This window comes from Salarias fasciatus, chromosome 4 (genome assembly GCF_902148845.1).
Source record: "Salarias fasciatus chromosome 4, fSalaFa1.1, whole genome shotgun sequence".
NCBI lineage: Eukaryota > Metazoa > Chordata > Actinopteri > Blenniiformes > Blenniidae > Salarias > Salarias fasciatus.
In genome coordinates, this window is record NC_043748.1 from 19,689,290 (window position 1) to 19,703,803 (window position 14,514).

The following is a 14,514-nucleotide window of genomic DNA, read 5'->3' on the forward strand; positions in this document are numbered from 1 at the left end:
CCTCCAATTTGTACCCAAATGCAGTATTTGTACCTAAATGTTTGTGGTTTCAGGCCAGATCTGGTGACAGATAAGTGGTAACCTCAATGAAACTGGCCGTGACATATGTGAGTGCAAAGTTTTCATGGATTTACCCCTTTTTTCCCCCTCATGATCCATTATTCTAAACTGCGGTGTCGAAAAGTGGTTCCTGGAGTTCAGTGCCGATGACTCAGGGAGCTGGTGGTTTTAGACAGAGGGTGGAGATCCCTCAAAGCACAGGAGACACAGTGGCGTTATTCTGCAAACACACATGAAAGAGACAGATATCTGCTCACCTGGGTCTGAAAAGCCTAATTTACCTGTCAAATCAAATTCATTTCTAAGAATGTGGACAGATATCTCAAATCTGGCCGAGATCCCTCGATCCTCTGGAACCTTCCTCCGTCCCTCTTGTGAGAAACAAAAACTTCAGCGGTGGATTTATACAACAACCGGTAACTGAGTGAATGCTCTGACTTCCACCTTTAGCAAACACAGTGGCGAGCCAGTCTGTTGAGTGGGCCTGGGAACAATCGGCCTTCATGAAAGCAGCTTCCTCCTCATGGAACACCCTCTCCGGTCAGAGCAGCGACCTCCTTTATGCAGCCACTCCTTCAGGGCGACAAACAAACCAGGACAAACCCTCCTTGTTGGCAGCTGTATGTGATCTCCACCAGGGAGGGAGTCCTGGATGTCCTGTTTAGCAGCCACTAAGACGACCAGCTCACAGTGACCACAAGGGGGCGCCACAGTGCAGCAAAGAGGCCGCAGAGGAGCCAGAAGACTGATGCACCGGCGAGAGGCCAGCAGAGTCCAGGTGGACATTTGAATGGATGCTGAGTTTATTGATGCAAACAGGGAGATTCTGATGCCTGCAGATGACAGAAGAAGGACTCGAAACAAATGTTTTGGTTCGTTATCAGAATCTACAAGCAACCTGGCCTGTGGGGTCAGTGGATTTGCTCCGAGACAGACAGCGACGGCCTGTCAGCTTTGGGATTCGAATCGGGTGACAAATATTATATCCCAAATCCAAGGGTGTGACGATGCCTACTTCTAAGGTTTTGCTGGCAGAAAGTTAAAAAAAACAAAACATTGTCTATAAAGAAATTGCTCAACTGTAGACAATTTTGAGTCTCGAGCAAATGATTCTTCACCTCAAGACTCCAAAAAAGACGACAGGAGCAATAGAGAAAATGGTGTAACTGTAAGTCTGCGGCGGCCGAATACTGACGGCCATCGACTCCTCCTTCATGGTATCTTTTGTTCTCCCTTTTCCCACATTACCATTTTAATATTTCCTTATTGAAAATGGGAACGATACCCCCTCATTGTGTGTGTGTGTGTGTGTGTGTGTGTGGGGGGGGGGGGGGGGGGGGGGGGTCAAAATGCTTCCTGAAAGCTAGGGTTGGCGATCTCAATTAGATATTTTCTTAAATACTGGTTGAAATGACCCAATGTGAAGCAATTCATAGCGTGTTCTTAAAGTAGAGCGGAAAATTTCCGCCTTCTACAGCAGGAGTAAAACAGGAAAAACAGCAACCAGTAGTCTTGCCGGGACACCTTGGTTGTAAACCAATCAAATCCCCTTCGCTGTTCTACCTGCCCCCTACGCGTACATGTCAATGGCGTGCACCGACCCTGGTTCAGTGCGTGCGTTGCCAAGCTGAGAAGGACGGCGCGTCGTTGCAGAATGGTGGAGAAGAAAGTTTGGGGGTTTATTTGCCGTTGAGTGCGCCATAACTTGGCGTAGTGCAAATAAAGAAAACCGAAGCGCTGAGGACAGGTTAGTACTGTGACAGCGGTGCTCATGCATGTAAGCGGGAGTTCCTCCAATGGGGTGGGAGCTGGGCGGGGCCACTACATTCGAATACATGCTAGTTTTCCAAGATCGCCAACCCTGGCTTTAATACTTTTTTTTTACACTACAATGGTTGAAATTTCATAAGTCTGGGCATCACTTTTGTGTGTTGCTTCCAAACACTAACTTTAAAGTAATGAAGTTCAGACATTTCAGTGTAAACCGTTGATATTCAGAATTCTTCACATCAGTGGGATTCCCCTCAGTGAATAAATGCATTTTACAGCCATTCCTCTGCAGTCACCGATAGTTTATAAGACTGCACAGGCTGAGGCTGGCATTAAATTACACACTGCACCTTTAAATCTAACTGGGTTGGAGCCTCCGGCTGTTTGAACGTCATGTTAAAACAAGAGGACAGAAGCATTGCATTGCTTGGACTCTCTTTATTGTCTGTTCAGAACTTCTGCTCGACAGTGCTGAAGAGAAGACTTCTGATTGGCTTGTTGAGATCAACGGGCCAAGGTGGAGGAGCTGGTGGAGGTGGCCACCACCTTCCCGTCCACGACTTCCTCTGTCACGGTCACCACGCGCTTGGTGGTGGTCCTGGTCGAGGATGAGCTGCGGACCGACGGAGAACAGGTCAGACGAGCCGTGTCTCGCCGGCTGAAAGGCGTTGACGGGCGGAGGCTCACCTGGTGCTGCTGCCGCCCTCTCCGTCCAGCAGGCGGCGGTACTCTGCGATCTCCAGCTCCAGCCTGGTCTTGATGTCCAGCAGCATCTGGTACTCGGCGGACTGACGCTCCAGGTCGGCCCTCAGCTGAACCAGCTGCTCCTCTAGACACGCCACCTGACGGAGGACGGGCGGCGTTTAGCACGACATGGCAACTCCCACCAGCAGGGGGAGCCACTGCTGACCTGCCTCACGCGATGCAGTGGGATGCGCTCACCTGCGACTGGTACCCGGCGAGCTGCATGGCGTACCGGTTCTGCGTTTCGGCCAGAGTGGCCTCCAGAGACGCTTTCTGCACAGAGGAGACGGCGGTCAGGGACGGAGCGGCCATTTTCCCTCACACGCCGGGGTGAAGCGTTGACTCACCATGCTCAGCTGGGACTGCAGCTCGATCTCCAGCCCCTGCAGTGTTCGCTTGAGCTCTGTGATCTCCGACCGCGACGTGTTGAGCGTTTCTGTCTGCGTGATGACCTCCTTACTGAGCTCCTCGGACTGCAGACACACGGCACTCGGGTCAGAGTCGGGATCGTGAAGCCGCGCGCCGTCAGGAAGCAGGACGAGGCGTCACGGCGCTTACCCTCGATTTGAACCAGGCCTCCAGGTCTCTCTTGTTCTTCATGGTGACGCCCTCGTAGTACTCTCTGATTTCGGCCAGGGTGGAGTTGAGGTCGGCCTGAGGGGCGGCGTCCACCTCCACGTTCACCTGTCCGCTCATCTGAGACCTCATGGCCAGCAGCTCCTGCAGGAGGAGAAGGGTCAGACGCCGCCCACCAGTCAGAGAAGCCTCCACCTGAGGCCACGCCCACCTCCTCGTGGTTCTTCTTGAGGAAGATGAGCTCCTCCTTCAGGCCCTCGATCTGCATCTCCAGGTCGGTCCTGGCCAGCGTCAGCTCGTCCAGGACCCTCCTGAGCCCGGCGATGTCGCTCTCCACCGACTGGCGCATGGCCAGCTCGTTCTCGTACCTGCAGCGGGGACACGCCTCGGACGTCAGCGCCACGCTCCGAACACCGGCAGCAGCGAGTCATTCAGAGGAAAAAGTGTTAACGTATACAGATTCATTTGCTCACTTCAGCCTGAAGTCGTCGGCGGCGAGGCGTGCGTTGTCGATGCTGAGGTGGATCGCTCCGTTCACCTTCACTGCATTCTGGATCTGAAAGACAAGAGCATGAGTTGATCCTGAAGCTTCTCTCAAACATTTAATAGTTTTCACTCTTTGACTTGAGGGAAAATTAAAAAAAAAAAAATGCATCTGTATTCAAAAACACCAGCAAGACCCCAAAATAAAACTTTTTCCTGCAGTTTGTAAATAATTTTAATATTATTGTGCATGAAAGAAGGTTCCATGATGCCTTTAGGAACCGCTGACTCCATGCAGTTTAACTTGATCTTTTGACCTCCCCGCACACTGACCCCGTTTCCCGTCATGCCCCGGGGCCTCACCTTGCCCTGCAGGTCAGCGATGGTGGCGAAGTAGGCGCTGTAGTCCCGCGTGGCGGGCCCGGCCTTGCTGTCCAGGAACTGGCGGATCTTGAGCTCCAGCTCGGCGTTGGCCTTCTCCAGGGAGCGCACCTTCTCCAGGTAGGAGGCCAGGCGGTCGTTCAGGTTCTGCATGGTGAACTTCTCGTTGCCGATCACGCCGCTGTCCATGCCGGACACGCTGTAGCTCACGGAGTATCCGCCGCTGCCGCCGCCGCCGCCGTAGGCTGCAGCACCGCCGCCGGACACGGAGGAGATGCGCACCCCGCTGCCGGTCGCGCCGCCGTACACGCTGCGGGCTTTGGAGGCCACGAAGCCGCCGCCGAAGCCGCCGCCGCCGAAGCCGCCGCCGCCGCTGACGCTGCGGCCGGAGCTGCGCACCGTGGTGTTGCTGGTGGTGCGGTAGGAGGACATGATGGAGGCTGCAGGCTGAGCTGAGTGCAGGAGGAGAGAGAGAGAGAGTGAGGAGCAAGCGCCGCTCCTCCGCCTTTTAAACCCCCCGCTGGCTGTCAATCACTCGTCAGGCGGCGGCGCGCCCGGCCGCAGGTATGCGCACCTGAGGGGCGGCGGCCGCGGGCGCGGCGGGGATGGTCCGAAAAAAAAATGTACTGTAACCTTTACACAGAGCTGACAATGAGGAGCAGAGCTCACCTGCAGCAGGAGGCAGTGAAAACTGTGTGGGCGGCAGAATGTTAATAACAGCTGTTAGAAAAACTTCTGCAATTACAGCAGGAGTCATTTCTGCAGAGTTCTGCAGGTGAAAGTGCTTCGTTCAGGTCAGGGGAGGGCACCTCGGGGCCCAGAGGGCCAGCGTCCGGCATGTTTCAGTCCTCTCACCCAGGTAAACACACCTGACTGCTAAAAAGTGCATGTTGTCTTATTGCACCCCTTATGAAGACTTATGAGGTTGAGGTGTGCTGAAGACACTGTTCAAACACACATTCAGTGTTTCTCCAACACGGAGTCAAAACACCTCATGGACGGGCACCCGGGGTCTTCGAGCAAGGCAGTCCTGGATGTTTTTAGTGTGTTCTGGCTCCAACACACCTGGATTTAATGGCTGTATCAGGATGAAGCTCTGATAACGAGACAATCAACAAATCAGGTGTGTTGAAGTGAGGGACTTGCTTCTCCAGGACCAGGACTGCCCATTGCCCTGCGAGTCCAGTCCTGGTTCTGGTTCTGGTTCTGGCGTCCCTCCATCTTACATGTTTCACGTTCCTCACACACCTGATTGTGATGAGAGACTCTTAGTTTGGCTGTTTGACAAACCTGATGAAGACTTTGTCGTTAGATTCACGAGCGTTGAAGCATCTCAAACATGCAGGACGGCGATGCTCCAGCTCCAGGGTGGGGTTAGAGGAGGAGGATGAGGACGAGGAGGAAGACTCGGAGATGCTAAAATCACAATGAGAGTTGAAAGATCATCATCAACCTCCCACAATGCATCAGACTCCTGTACACCCTCCGCAGTTGCTGCAAACTCCCACAGATTTTCTAAAATAGAATTGATCAGATGCGAGGTTTCTCAAAGCGTGCCGCAGAACGATGCTCCCAGCAGGAGAACTCTGGAGGGAAGAGCAGTTCGCCGTCGCTAACATCTTCTGGAAACTCCTCACACGGCCGGAAGAACATCACCGATGGTCTTTGACAGTTTAACTGACTTATTTACGATCAGCTCCTTTGGTTTAATGAAAACTTTATCGTAATTGTTCAGACGCTGCTGCAGTTCCTGTCGTGAGAAGAGGTCAGAGGTGAAAGGTCATAAGTGGTTGAGAGTGTGGAACTCAGGACGTGCAGACAGCAGAGCCGTCTCTTTTTTCAAGGTTTATTGAAAGACATTTGTCCAAATGTGATGGAATCGTCGGGTGGGTTTATTTCGATTGCAAGCAGATGGAAGTGGATTCAACAACCTTTGTTTGGAAAGTCATAAATAATATATGTTGAATTATTTAATCTCTAACTCAGTTATCCTGTAGGATATAAAGTTTAGCCCAGATGTCAATATGACAGCCGTGATGGCTGATGTGGTGCTGATGGGGGACCTTTGGCAGACTGCAGTCGTGTCGGGACAGAGTCAGGTTAACCTTTACAGCTGGTTTACCTTTGATTCCTCGCCGCTCCTCCTCCTGCAGGATCCAACATGCCAGAGGAGTCACAGGCAGAAAGGTCACCTGAAATCCAGCTGCCTCGTCCCACTCTAGTGCTAATAAATGTTGAGTTTGATGTTGACTTTCTAAACCACGCCTTCCTGAAAGGTAACCCTGAATCAATCCAAAAAGTGAAACGCATGAGAAGAAAAAGTGCATGCTTGGAGAAAATGTCTCCATAAGCCGGCGGCTAAACACCTCAGAGCGGATTTGCGATGTGGCCCCGCTAATAGGCGACCTTTACCAGTGCGATCACAGAAACACGTCTGCTGTGATTATTACTCACTGCTGCTGCTCCTGCAGGATGCAGCTTGTCCGAGGAGTCACACACTGAAAGGACACCTGAAATCCAGATGCCTCACCTCTGGATTTGACTCACCGCGCTGTGACAGTTCCCATCCGTTGGTCTGACACATGGCTTTTAAGCTCTGGCTCGACGGCTCCCCTGCAGCTACTGCTAAATGTGAATGAATAATTTAATGTTAGTTTGTGTGATTCTGCAGAGGGACTCTCTCTGCTGTTGATTGTTTTTTTGCTTCATCAGCTCATTCTAGATCAGAGTTCTGCAAACTTTATGACCAAAAGAGCCATTTTTTGTGACTTTCTGTCAAGTCAAGTTGTTCTGGAGCCACAAAGCACATTAAACATTTAAAATGAGGTGAATACAAATCATAAAGTTTCATATGTAGTTTTGAAGCACAATCAAAAACAGTGTATTATGATGTCTTTATGAAGTTTAAACTACAGTTCAGAATAGGTTTTCAACTTTAAAGGCTTTTGTTGTTGATACGTTTTGAAATTTTAGCTGTTTTATCCATTTGACCTCTTTTTAAGCAGTTTTGCATGCTTTTTTCCAACCAGATTTAATTTTCTTCTTTTAGAAATTCTAGACATTTCAGGGTTTTTTTAGCTGTTCTATCACCCCCCCCCCACACACACACACACACACACTTCTTGTGGTTTAAACCATTTTCCCCAATTTTACTTGAACCTTTTTTGATCCCTTTTGATCCAGGAGCGATGAATCATGTTGAATGGTGCTGTGCTGTGTCACGAAAATTGAAAGTCAAATGTTTGTTCATGTTTGATGTGGTGAAGGCTTCATGGAGCCGCTGCAGAGGGACTGAAGAGCAGCAGGTTGCACACCCCTGGTCTAGATGCTTCATCCACCACGGTGCAAAGACCGCACACAGTCTGCAGACGTTTCCATTGGAGGTCAACATGTGGCACGATGTGATTCAATGTCCTCCTCCACCTCCTCCACCTCCTCCTCCTCCGCCTCCTCCTCCCTCTTCCCGTACACCTGCTGCTTAAACAAACCTGGAGTGAAACTGCTGTCAGCTGAATGTTATCAGACCTGTTTCTACGCCCAGCGCTGACCTCCAGCTCCGCCTGGACGGCGGCCAGCCCCGACGAGCGATGCGAAGCCGCCGTCTTTCTCAGGTGAGTTTGCACGGCGACTGATCCGTCTGCAAACTTCCCCGAGCCTGAGTGGCAGCCGAGTGACGGATGAGGGCAGGACCGTCTCCATCGTGACTCGCTCTCCTCACGCCGGTTATCTAATCTGGAAAGAGAGACTCGGAGTTCGAAGAGCAGGGCTGGGGTCTGCATGGTGAAGCCTCAGAGCCTCACACACACACACAGGGGCGGAGCCGCAAACACACACTTCAATGTGTTTACTGATCACATTTCTATTGATACTGAGTCCTTAAACTGAAGCAAAAAGCTTCTCTATGTGGCAGTGTCAGTGAAATGTTGTGATGAATGTCTATAATTACACAAGGCTCATTTTCAAAATGCCTCTTGTGTCTCAGCTGAAAAGGGACTTTGAAAAATTGTTAAAAATGGCAAAAAAACAAAATGTAAAGAAAGAAAAATCCAAATTGGCTGAAATTTCTAAAAGTTAAACCACTAAGAAAAAAATATTTCGAAAAGATTAAAGAAAAAGTCAAAATGGGGAAAAGTAAATCCATTTAAGTGTTTTTGTGTTTTTCTTTTAACCAATGAAACCACTATAACCCAGCTACAGAAACTGTTAAAAATCGAATAAAATATTTACTCTTCTATTTTGGATTAATTGAAACTTCAGTGCCGCAGAAGACAATTTTTGTACAAAATGCAAAAACTTTACAGCTTCATGTGTTGTTAAACATCAGTTCAAAAGTGAACATTTTGTGGTGGAAACTGACAAAAATGGTTCTTTTGGTCTTGAACTTTCCGGATCTCTGCTCCATGTAGCCTGGAAACTCTCTCTTTCTCCCTCTGTTTTCTGAAGCAGGATGTTTCTTTGATCATCCTCCAGCTGAACATGTCTGAGATGTTTGAGAGTCGACGGCTCGTCTGGTTCTAATGGATTTTTAATGTCTCCGATAGAAACCAGTTTGTCGGGGCGTCTCCGGATTCATATGAGCAGCCGCTGACAGACGAGTGAAATATCTGTCACACACAGATGAGACTGTCACGTAGGAAATGAGTTGTTTAAAATTACTTTTACCTGCATGATTTTACACAGTTAAAAAAAAATAAACATTTTTTTACAGTTAGAAACCTGAAATGAAGAAAAATCTTTCTGTAATTTGTGTGATCTTCTGTTCGACTAAATTCTAACTATCAGTCGTTCTCTAATTACCAGACATAGAACCTGTTTTACAGTTAGACTGTTTCCATCCTGTAACTGTAGTGAGTTTTCAACAAAGGGCACTCCCGGACCTGGAGGGCTGCAGTGCTGCGCGTTTCCAACACACCTGAACTGAATGAATGAGTGCGTGAATGAATGAGTGACTCATCGCGAAGCGCTGCAGAAAGCCTCGTACGAGCCCGTCGTTGGGATCGTGCAGCGCCGAGGCCCTGCAGCGTCAGCAGTGTGGTCGTTTCTGTACGGCCGATCCGTCTCAGTCTTTCCAGTCGGGTTTTAGAACGCAGAGAACTCTGGTCATGTTTACTCATGAGCTGTAAATCAAGACAAAACGGATTCAGTTGGCGTTTGACTCCTGGAAGATTAATGATACCTATACATTTCCTGGTAAGGAGAAAGGAGGGGACGCGTCGGAACAGATCGGGAGGCGTATGAGAAAATAACCAAAACAATAATTAAAGTAAACAGTGGTAAGGGAATCTGTTGGAACCTTCCTCGGTTCTCTGTAAACTTGCATAAAGATTTGTTTCAATTCTTCCTCGGGTCTCCGGAAGATTTAAGTCCATATTTGTGATCAACAGATATGATAAGCATCTGTCTGCAGAGAAAATTAGTTGGCATTATTGAAATATTTCCCTTAGCAACTTATCAACTAAAAAAACAATTATTTAAAGTACTACGAACTGCCTGGAAATGGCAGCACACACCTGGAAGAAAAATTTAAAATATTAATATTTCCACTCTGTGAATTCTGCACACTCAAAATCCAGCATTAACCTTCGCAGAAATACAATCAGTCTGTGAAACGTGCAGCCAGGCGCAGACGGACTCCACAGTTATGAGAACAGGAGTGTCAAATGCATTTTAGTTCACGTTCAGCCTGATCTGGTGTTGAGTGAGCCAGACCGGCAGAATAGGGCCATAATAACCTCTAAAATTTAAACTTTTATTTGTCGTGGTGTAGCGTACACATGATAAAAATCTCTATATTTTTTGTTAAAAATAAGCAGTTACTACAGAAAATGACTAAAATCTCAACACAAAGCCAATTTTTATGAAACCTTCTGGTGGAAAATACAACAAATTTTCAACAAAAAAAAAAAAACAAAAACAAAAAACACAGAACTCCAGAAACCAATGCTTTACTTTGAAGTTTTGGAAATGTGTTTAGTGATTTAGTGGGCCAGAATGGAACCTCATGCAGGCCGCGTTTTGCACACAAGCCTCATGTTTGACGCCCAGGCACTAGAAGGTTTCTTCCATTCTGCTGAGATGATCAGGAGACTCTGTGAGCTCAATGAGGACACAGCGCCATCTACTGTCCCCAGAGGGAAAACACCTCACTGGAAAGGAGGAGTGCAGGACAGAAGGTGTCTCATGATTCTCAACCAAAACAGCTGAAACTGATTTAAAGACCAAATAAAGAGACTATTCACTTTTAATGTGCCCAAGAGTTTTATAAATCTTTTAGATAAAGAGGGAGAGCTTTCATGTTCAGTTAAAAGAATTCAGAGGTTTGATTGTTCTATCACTTTCATGACTTCATTAGTAGAAATTTAATGTCTTTATTTTTTTCATAGATTATTGTTTTCATTTGTTAATTGAATGAGCTGAGCGGAGCTATGAAGCCTCGCCGTCTCTGTCACACATTGACATGACATTCCTTAAAGGGACTTAAGGCAAGATTTGTGAAAAACTACACATGCATTTCCAGTTTATTCAATGCTAATGGGTCGTGAATATAATGGATTCTTCGGCAGCCATCAAACGACCTGAATCCACTCAAAGCCCACAAAAAAATGCCACCACAAAGAAAAAAAGGACTTTATCAGCGTTATCTCATGAGTCAAAAAGAAAAAAAAAATGACCAAAGCCGGGCTGGCACCCGAATAAATATTGGATATGCGTTTGATTCATGGAGGGAACTTCAGCTGCATTTGGGAGTGAAAATGGATGCTGACAAAAATCACATAATATGCACTGTGGTCTTGCAGTAAACCACGACATAGTAAACAGAATGAGCATCCCTGGTGCAGCGCTGTGAAGACGGACATTCTGTAAAATGTTTGTGCGCGCTCCCGTGCCGCCTTGGCTGGTGGCTGCAGTTCCCCACAGCACCTATCGCGGCAGCACTGAGGTAAATTTTGTAAAGTTGCCTTAAGTCCCTTTAAAACAACGCTAAGGAACTTTCAGTTTTTGTTGATTTTGGCGGCGCCAGTGGACAATAGCGGTAGTGTTTTTCCTGAAGGAATACTACAGTTCCCATGAGGACTAGTGCGTGGCGTCATAAATTGCTGCTCCCGGTGGCGTGCTGTCTGACTGAACTCGCCTTCATTTGTTTCCAGTGGCTGTGTGAAGGACGGATGGCGACAAGGTCATGAATCTAAATGAATCTAATGGTGGCTAAACAATGTTATGTCATGAAGTGACGCATGCCGTAAAGCAGTCCGCACATTTGGAGTTTTTTAATGTGCAGGGTTCCTACCACCCTCCTCACAGCTGCTCAGTCCAAGTGAAGCAATACTGACGCCCTCAGGTCGTGACAGAGGGGTCATTCAACTAGTTGTAAGTTGATGTATCATCACAAAAGATATTAAAATGTTTTATTAAGGTTGAAAAGTTCCTCAGTGACGGTTTCAAAGCATTAATGATTTCTGCAGGTTTGCTGAATATGTTTGAAGAGGATAACTGACTCCCACTGACTTCTTTTTTTATATATTTGCATGTTTTATTCACGAAAGGTATTTTCAATATTTTCAAAAATAGTTCAATAATTAACTTTTTATATTTTCACCAATTTTGTTTCTTCCTTTTCCCTGTTTTCCCTCTTTCCTTTGAGTGCTGCCCCCTGCTGGGCACTCGGTTAACTTAATTGATTCAGTATGAATTTCTGTTTTTATAAAAGAAAAAAGGGTGAAATAGTTTTAAATGATTCAAAAAATATTCTAAAAAAAAAACCCACCTCAGAGCCAATATTTTATTTGGTTTTTGTTAAAATGTTGGCACAGACACTGGTTCTGATCATGGTCAGGGCCCTGGCTGTTGTTCTGGTCCTGGTGTTGATCCCGGTTCTTGTCCTGGGTCTTGTCAAACTTGCTGGGCGGACACCACATTTCCATCTGAGTTGACTTCCTGCACGATCGTAACCACTCGAGTGGTCTTTTCCAAAGAAGTGCTGAAAGATAAACAGAAAGGTCCCTTTGTTGTTTTTATTCATTCAAATAGGGAAATTGTCTCTACTTTCACAAAGACACATTAATAACACAACAGTGTTGGGAGCCGGGAGGAAGATGAATGTTACACGGGTGAAAGTAGAGGTGAACTCTGCAGCGCCCCCACCTGGTCAGGTCTCCGTCCAGCAGTCGCCGGTACTCTGCGATCTCCAGCTCCAGCCGGGTCTTCATGTCCAGCAGCGCCTGGTACTCCTGCTGCTGGCGCTCCAGGTCGGCCCTCAGCTGAGCCAGCTGCTGCTCCAGGCCCGTCACCTGCCTCTGGAAACCTGCCAGCAGGGCGGCGTAGCGGCGCTGCGTCTCTGCCAGGGTGGCTTCCAGGGAGGCTTTCTGAAGGGGGACAGGAAGTGAGTCAGATGGGGACAGGACGTGAGTTGATGTGGTACAGGAAATGAGGCGTGAAGGAGAGAGGAACTCGTACCATGCTGAGCTGCGACTGGAGCTCGATCTCCAGACTCTGCAGTGTGCGTTTGACCTCTGTGATCTCGGAGCGAGACGTCTGCAGAGTCTCGGTGCTCACAGTGACCTCCTTACTGAGCTCCTCCGACTGAAACACAAGAAACACTGGGAATCGACACGTTCGCTGACGACCACCCGCTATTTGATTCACTGACAGCAGGCAGTCTAGATGCATGTTCACTTCTACCCTAAAGGAAATCATTACAGAGTGTCTTATTAATTTAATGTCCTCTCAAGTAGAAGTTAAAAGAATGAAGAAGATAGTAACCGACAGATGATCTTTGTTTTGAGTGTTGGTAGACGCTAACCTTGGCCTGGAACCAGGCCTCCAGCTTGGACTGATTCTTGGAGACGGTGGTCTCGTAGTGCTCCCTGATGGTGGCCATGATGCTGGACAGGTCCTCCTGAGGGGCGGCGTTGACCTCCACGTTGACCTGAACTCCCGCCTGAGAGCGCAGAGCCAGCAGGTCCTGCGGGAGCACGCCATCAGAGTCCGTCCGAGACCTCCTTCCCTCGCCTGCTCCTCGCCCACTCACCTCCTCGTGGTTGCTTCTCAGCAGCATGAGCTCCTCCTTCAGACCCCCCAGCTGCAGCTCCCGGTCCCTGCCGTCCTCCGTCAGCTCGCTCCAGGTCTTCCTCAGCCTGGAGACGTCTGCGTCCACGGTCTGACGCAGAGACAGCTCGCTCTCAAACCTGAAACCACAGACTCGCCTGATCTGTCACAGACCTCCAGCCTGAGCAAGCTCAACTTCTCGTCAAGACTCACTTCGACCTGAAGTCGTCCGAGGCCAGTTTTCCGTTATCAATGGCGAGGAAGAGTGCTGCATTCTTACAGTGGGCTGCAACAATCTGCAATTTCAAAAAATAGTCTGTTAAACATGTCCCTTGTAGGTCTGAGGAAGCAGAATCCAGCTGCACAGCCATATAATGTCTCCCTCTAGTGGTGGGAGCTTTGTTTTCAGGTAGCAGGATATTTTAACAGCAGCATGACTGAATATAAGGAACAAAGTAATGGACATGAGAAGGGGTAGAAATCTTGCTTTTTCTGAAGAAAATCTGCAGAGGAGCGATCAGGAATTCACCATGATTCAAAGAGTTTATTACAGCTGAAGTTAGGATGAATCTTAGAGAGCTCGGTTTAGAGCTGAACCAGATGCAGTAGGCAGGATTTTTATGGTCTCAGTCGGGAACATGAAGAACTTGTCTTTGCAGTTCATCTTCCTCAGGTGATCTCACCTGTTAGCAAACACTCGTAAACCTCCATCAAGCCGCGTGTTTGTGACATGGAGAACAAACAGACTCCAGTTTACTGAGCAAAGAAACCTTCAAACAGCCTTCAGGCTGATTTCTGCTGTTTGAAAAACTACAAAAGTCACATTATTTATTCACTTTATACAAGAACAGAGTGAAAATATGATGGAAACCTGAAGAATTGAAGTTTTACAGATCATTTTAAAATCAGACTTTGGATTTTATGCGATGAAGAAAAAAACTACATTTTTAAATTAGATAAGTTTCCTGAAGACTAAAAGGGAAACTGTGCTGCTGGTTACATCTTTGATCTGAGCTCTGCGATGGATGTAAAGATGGATCTGATGAACGTCGTGGGCCAGGCAGCGCTCACCTTGTCCTGCAGCTTCTTGATGCGGACGTAGAAGGTGCTGAAGTCGTGGCCGGCGGGTTGAGCGCGGCTGTCCAGGTGCTTCCGGATCTTGAGCTCCAGCTCGCCGTTGGCGGCCTCCAGCCCGCGAACCTTCTCCAGATAGGAGGCCAGGCGGTCGTTCAGGTTCTGCATGGCATCCTTCTTGTTCTCTGTGACGTTCTCCAGCAGGTTCGCGCTGCCAACGGCACCTCGAAAGGCTTTGGAGATTCGGACCCCGGATCCCCCGGCGCCGCCGTACACGCTGCCGGAGCTCCCCAGGCGGGTGGAGGCCCCGCGGGGAGTCATCCCGATGGAGATCTTGGTGGAGGCGGCCTTGAAGCTGCCGCGGCTGGACGAGGAGGTCAT

At 48.2% G+C, this 14,514-nt stretch overlaps 2 protein-coding genes across 2 annotated transcripts; both read right to left on the minus strand.

Annotated features, from left to right (window-relative positions):
- Positions 1-2,256: 2,256 nt before the first annotated feature.
- Positions 2,257-4,499, minus strand: LOC115386598 (keratin, type I cytoskeletal 13-like). Its single transcript, XM_030088988.1, has 8 exons — positions 3,997-4,499; positions 3,624-3,706; positions 3,362-3,518; positions 3,133-3,294; positions 2,922-3,047; positions 2,773-2,847; positions 2,518-2,672; positions 2,257-2,443 (listed from the first exon to the last, which is right to left on the minus strand). The coding sequence occupies exons 1-8, from the start codon at positions 4,444-4,446 to the stop codon at positions 2,335-2,337; spliced, it is 1,317 nt and encodes a 438-aa protein (XP_029944848.1). The 5' UTR covers positions 4,447-4,499; the 3' UTR covers positions 2,257-2,334.
- A 7,405-nt stretch (positions 4,500-11,904) lies between these two features.
- Positions 11,905-14,514, minus strand: LOC115386900 (keratin, type I cytoskeletal 13-like). The gene is made up of 7 exons (XM_030089356.1): positions 14,131-14,514; positions 13,273-13,355; positions 13,043-13,199; positions 12,815-12,976; positions 12,469-12,594; positions 12,157-12,377; positions 11,905-11,992 (listed from the first exon to the last, which is right to left on the minus strand). Exons 1-7 carry the CDS (start codon positions 14,512-14,514, stop codon positions 11,905-11,907), a joined length of 1,221 nt encoding a protein of 406 aa, XP_029945216.1.

Bases quoted from the DNA above. Each gene is read 5' to 3' on its own strand.
- LOC115386598 (XM_030088988.1), bottom strand. From the start codon at position 4,446: ATGTCCTCCTACCGCACCACCAGCAACACCACGGTGCGCAGCTCCGGC. The intron at 2,673-2,772 runs GTGAGCGCATCC...GTCCTCCGTCAG, and splicing joins TCGCCGGGTACCAGTCGCAG to GTGGCGTGTCTAGAGGAGCA. The intron at 2,444-2,517 runs GTGAGCCTCCGC...GTCGGTCCGCAG, and splicing joins GAGGGCGGCAGCAGCACCAG to CTCATCCTCGACCAGGACCA.
- LOC115386900 (XM_030089356.1), bottom strand. From the start codon at position 14,514: ATGACCTCCTCGTCCAGCCGCGGCAGCTTCAAGGCCGCCTCCACCAAG. The intron at 13,356-14,130 runs GTGAGCGCTGCC...TTGAAATTGCAG, and splicing joins TCAAGAAGCTGCAGGACAAG to ATTGTTGCAGCCCACTGTAA. The intron at 12,378-12,468 runs GTACGAGTTCCT...GTCCCCCTTCAG, and splicing joins TCCAGTCGCAGCTCAGCATG to AAAGCCTCCCTGGAAGCCAC.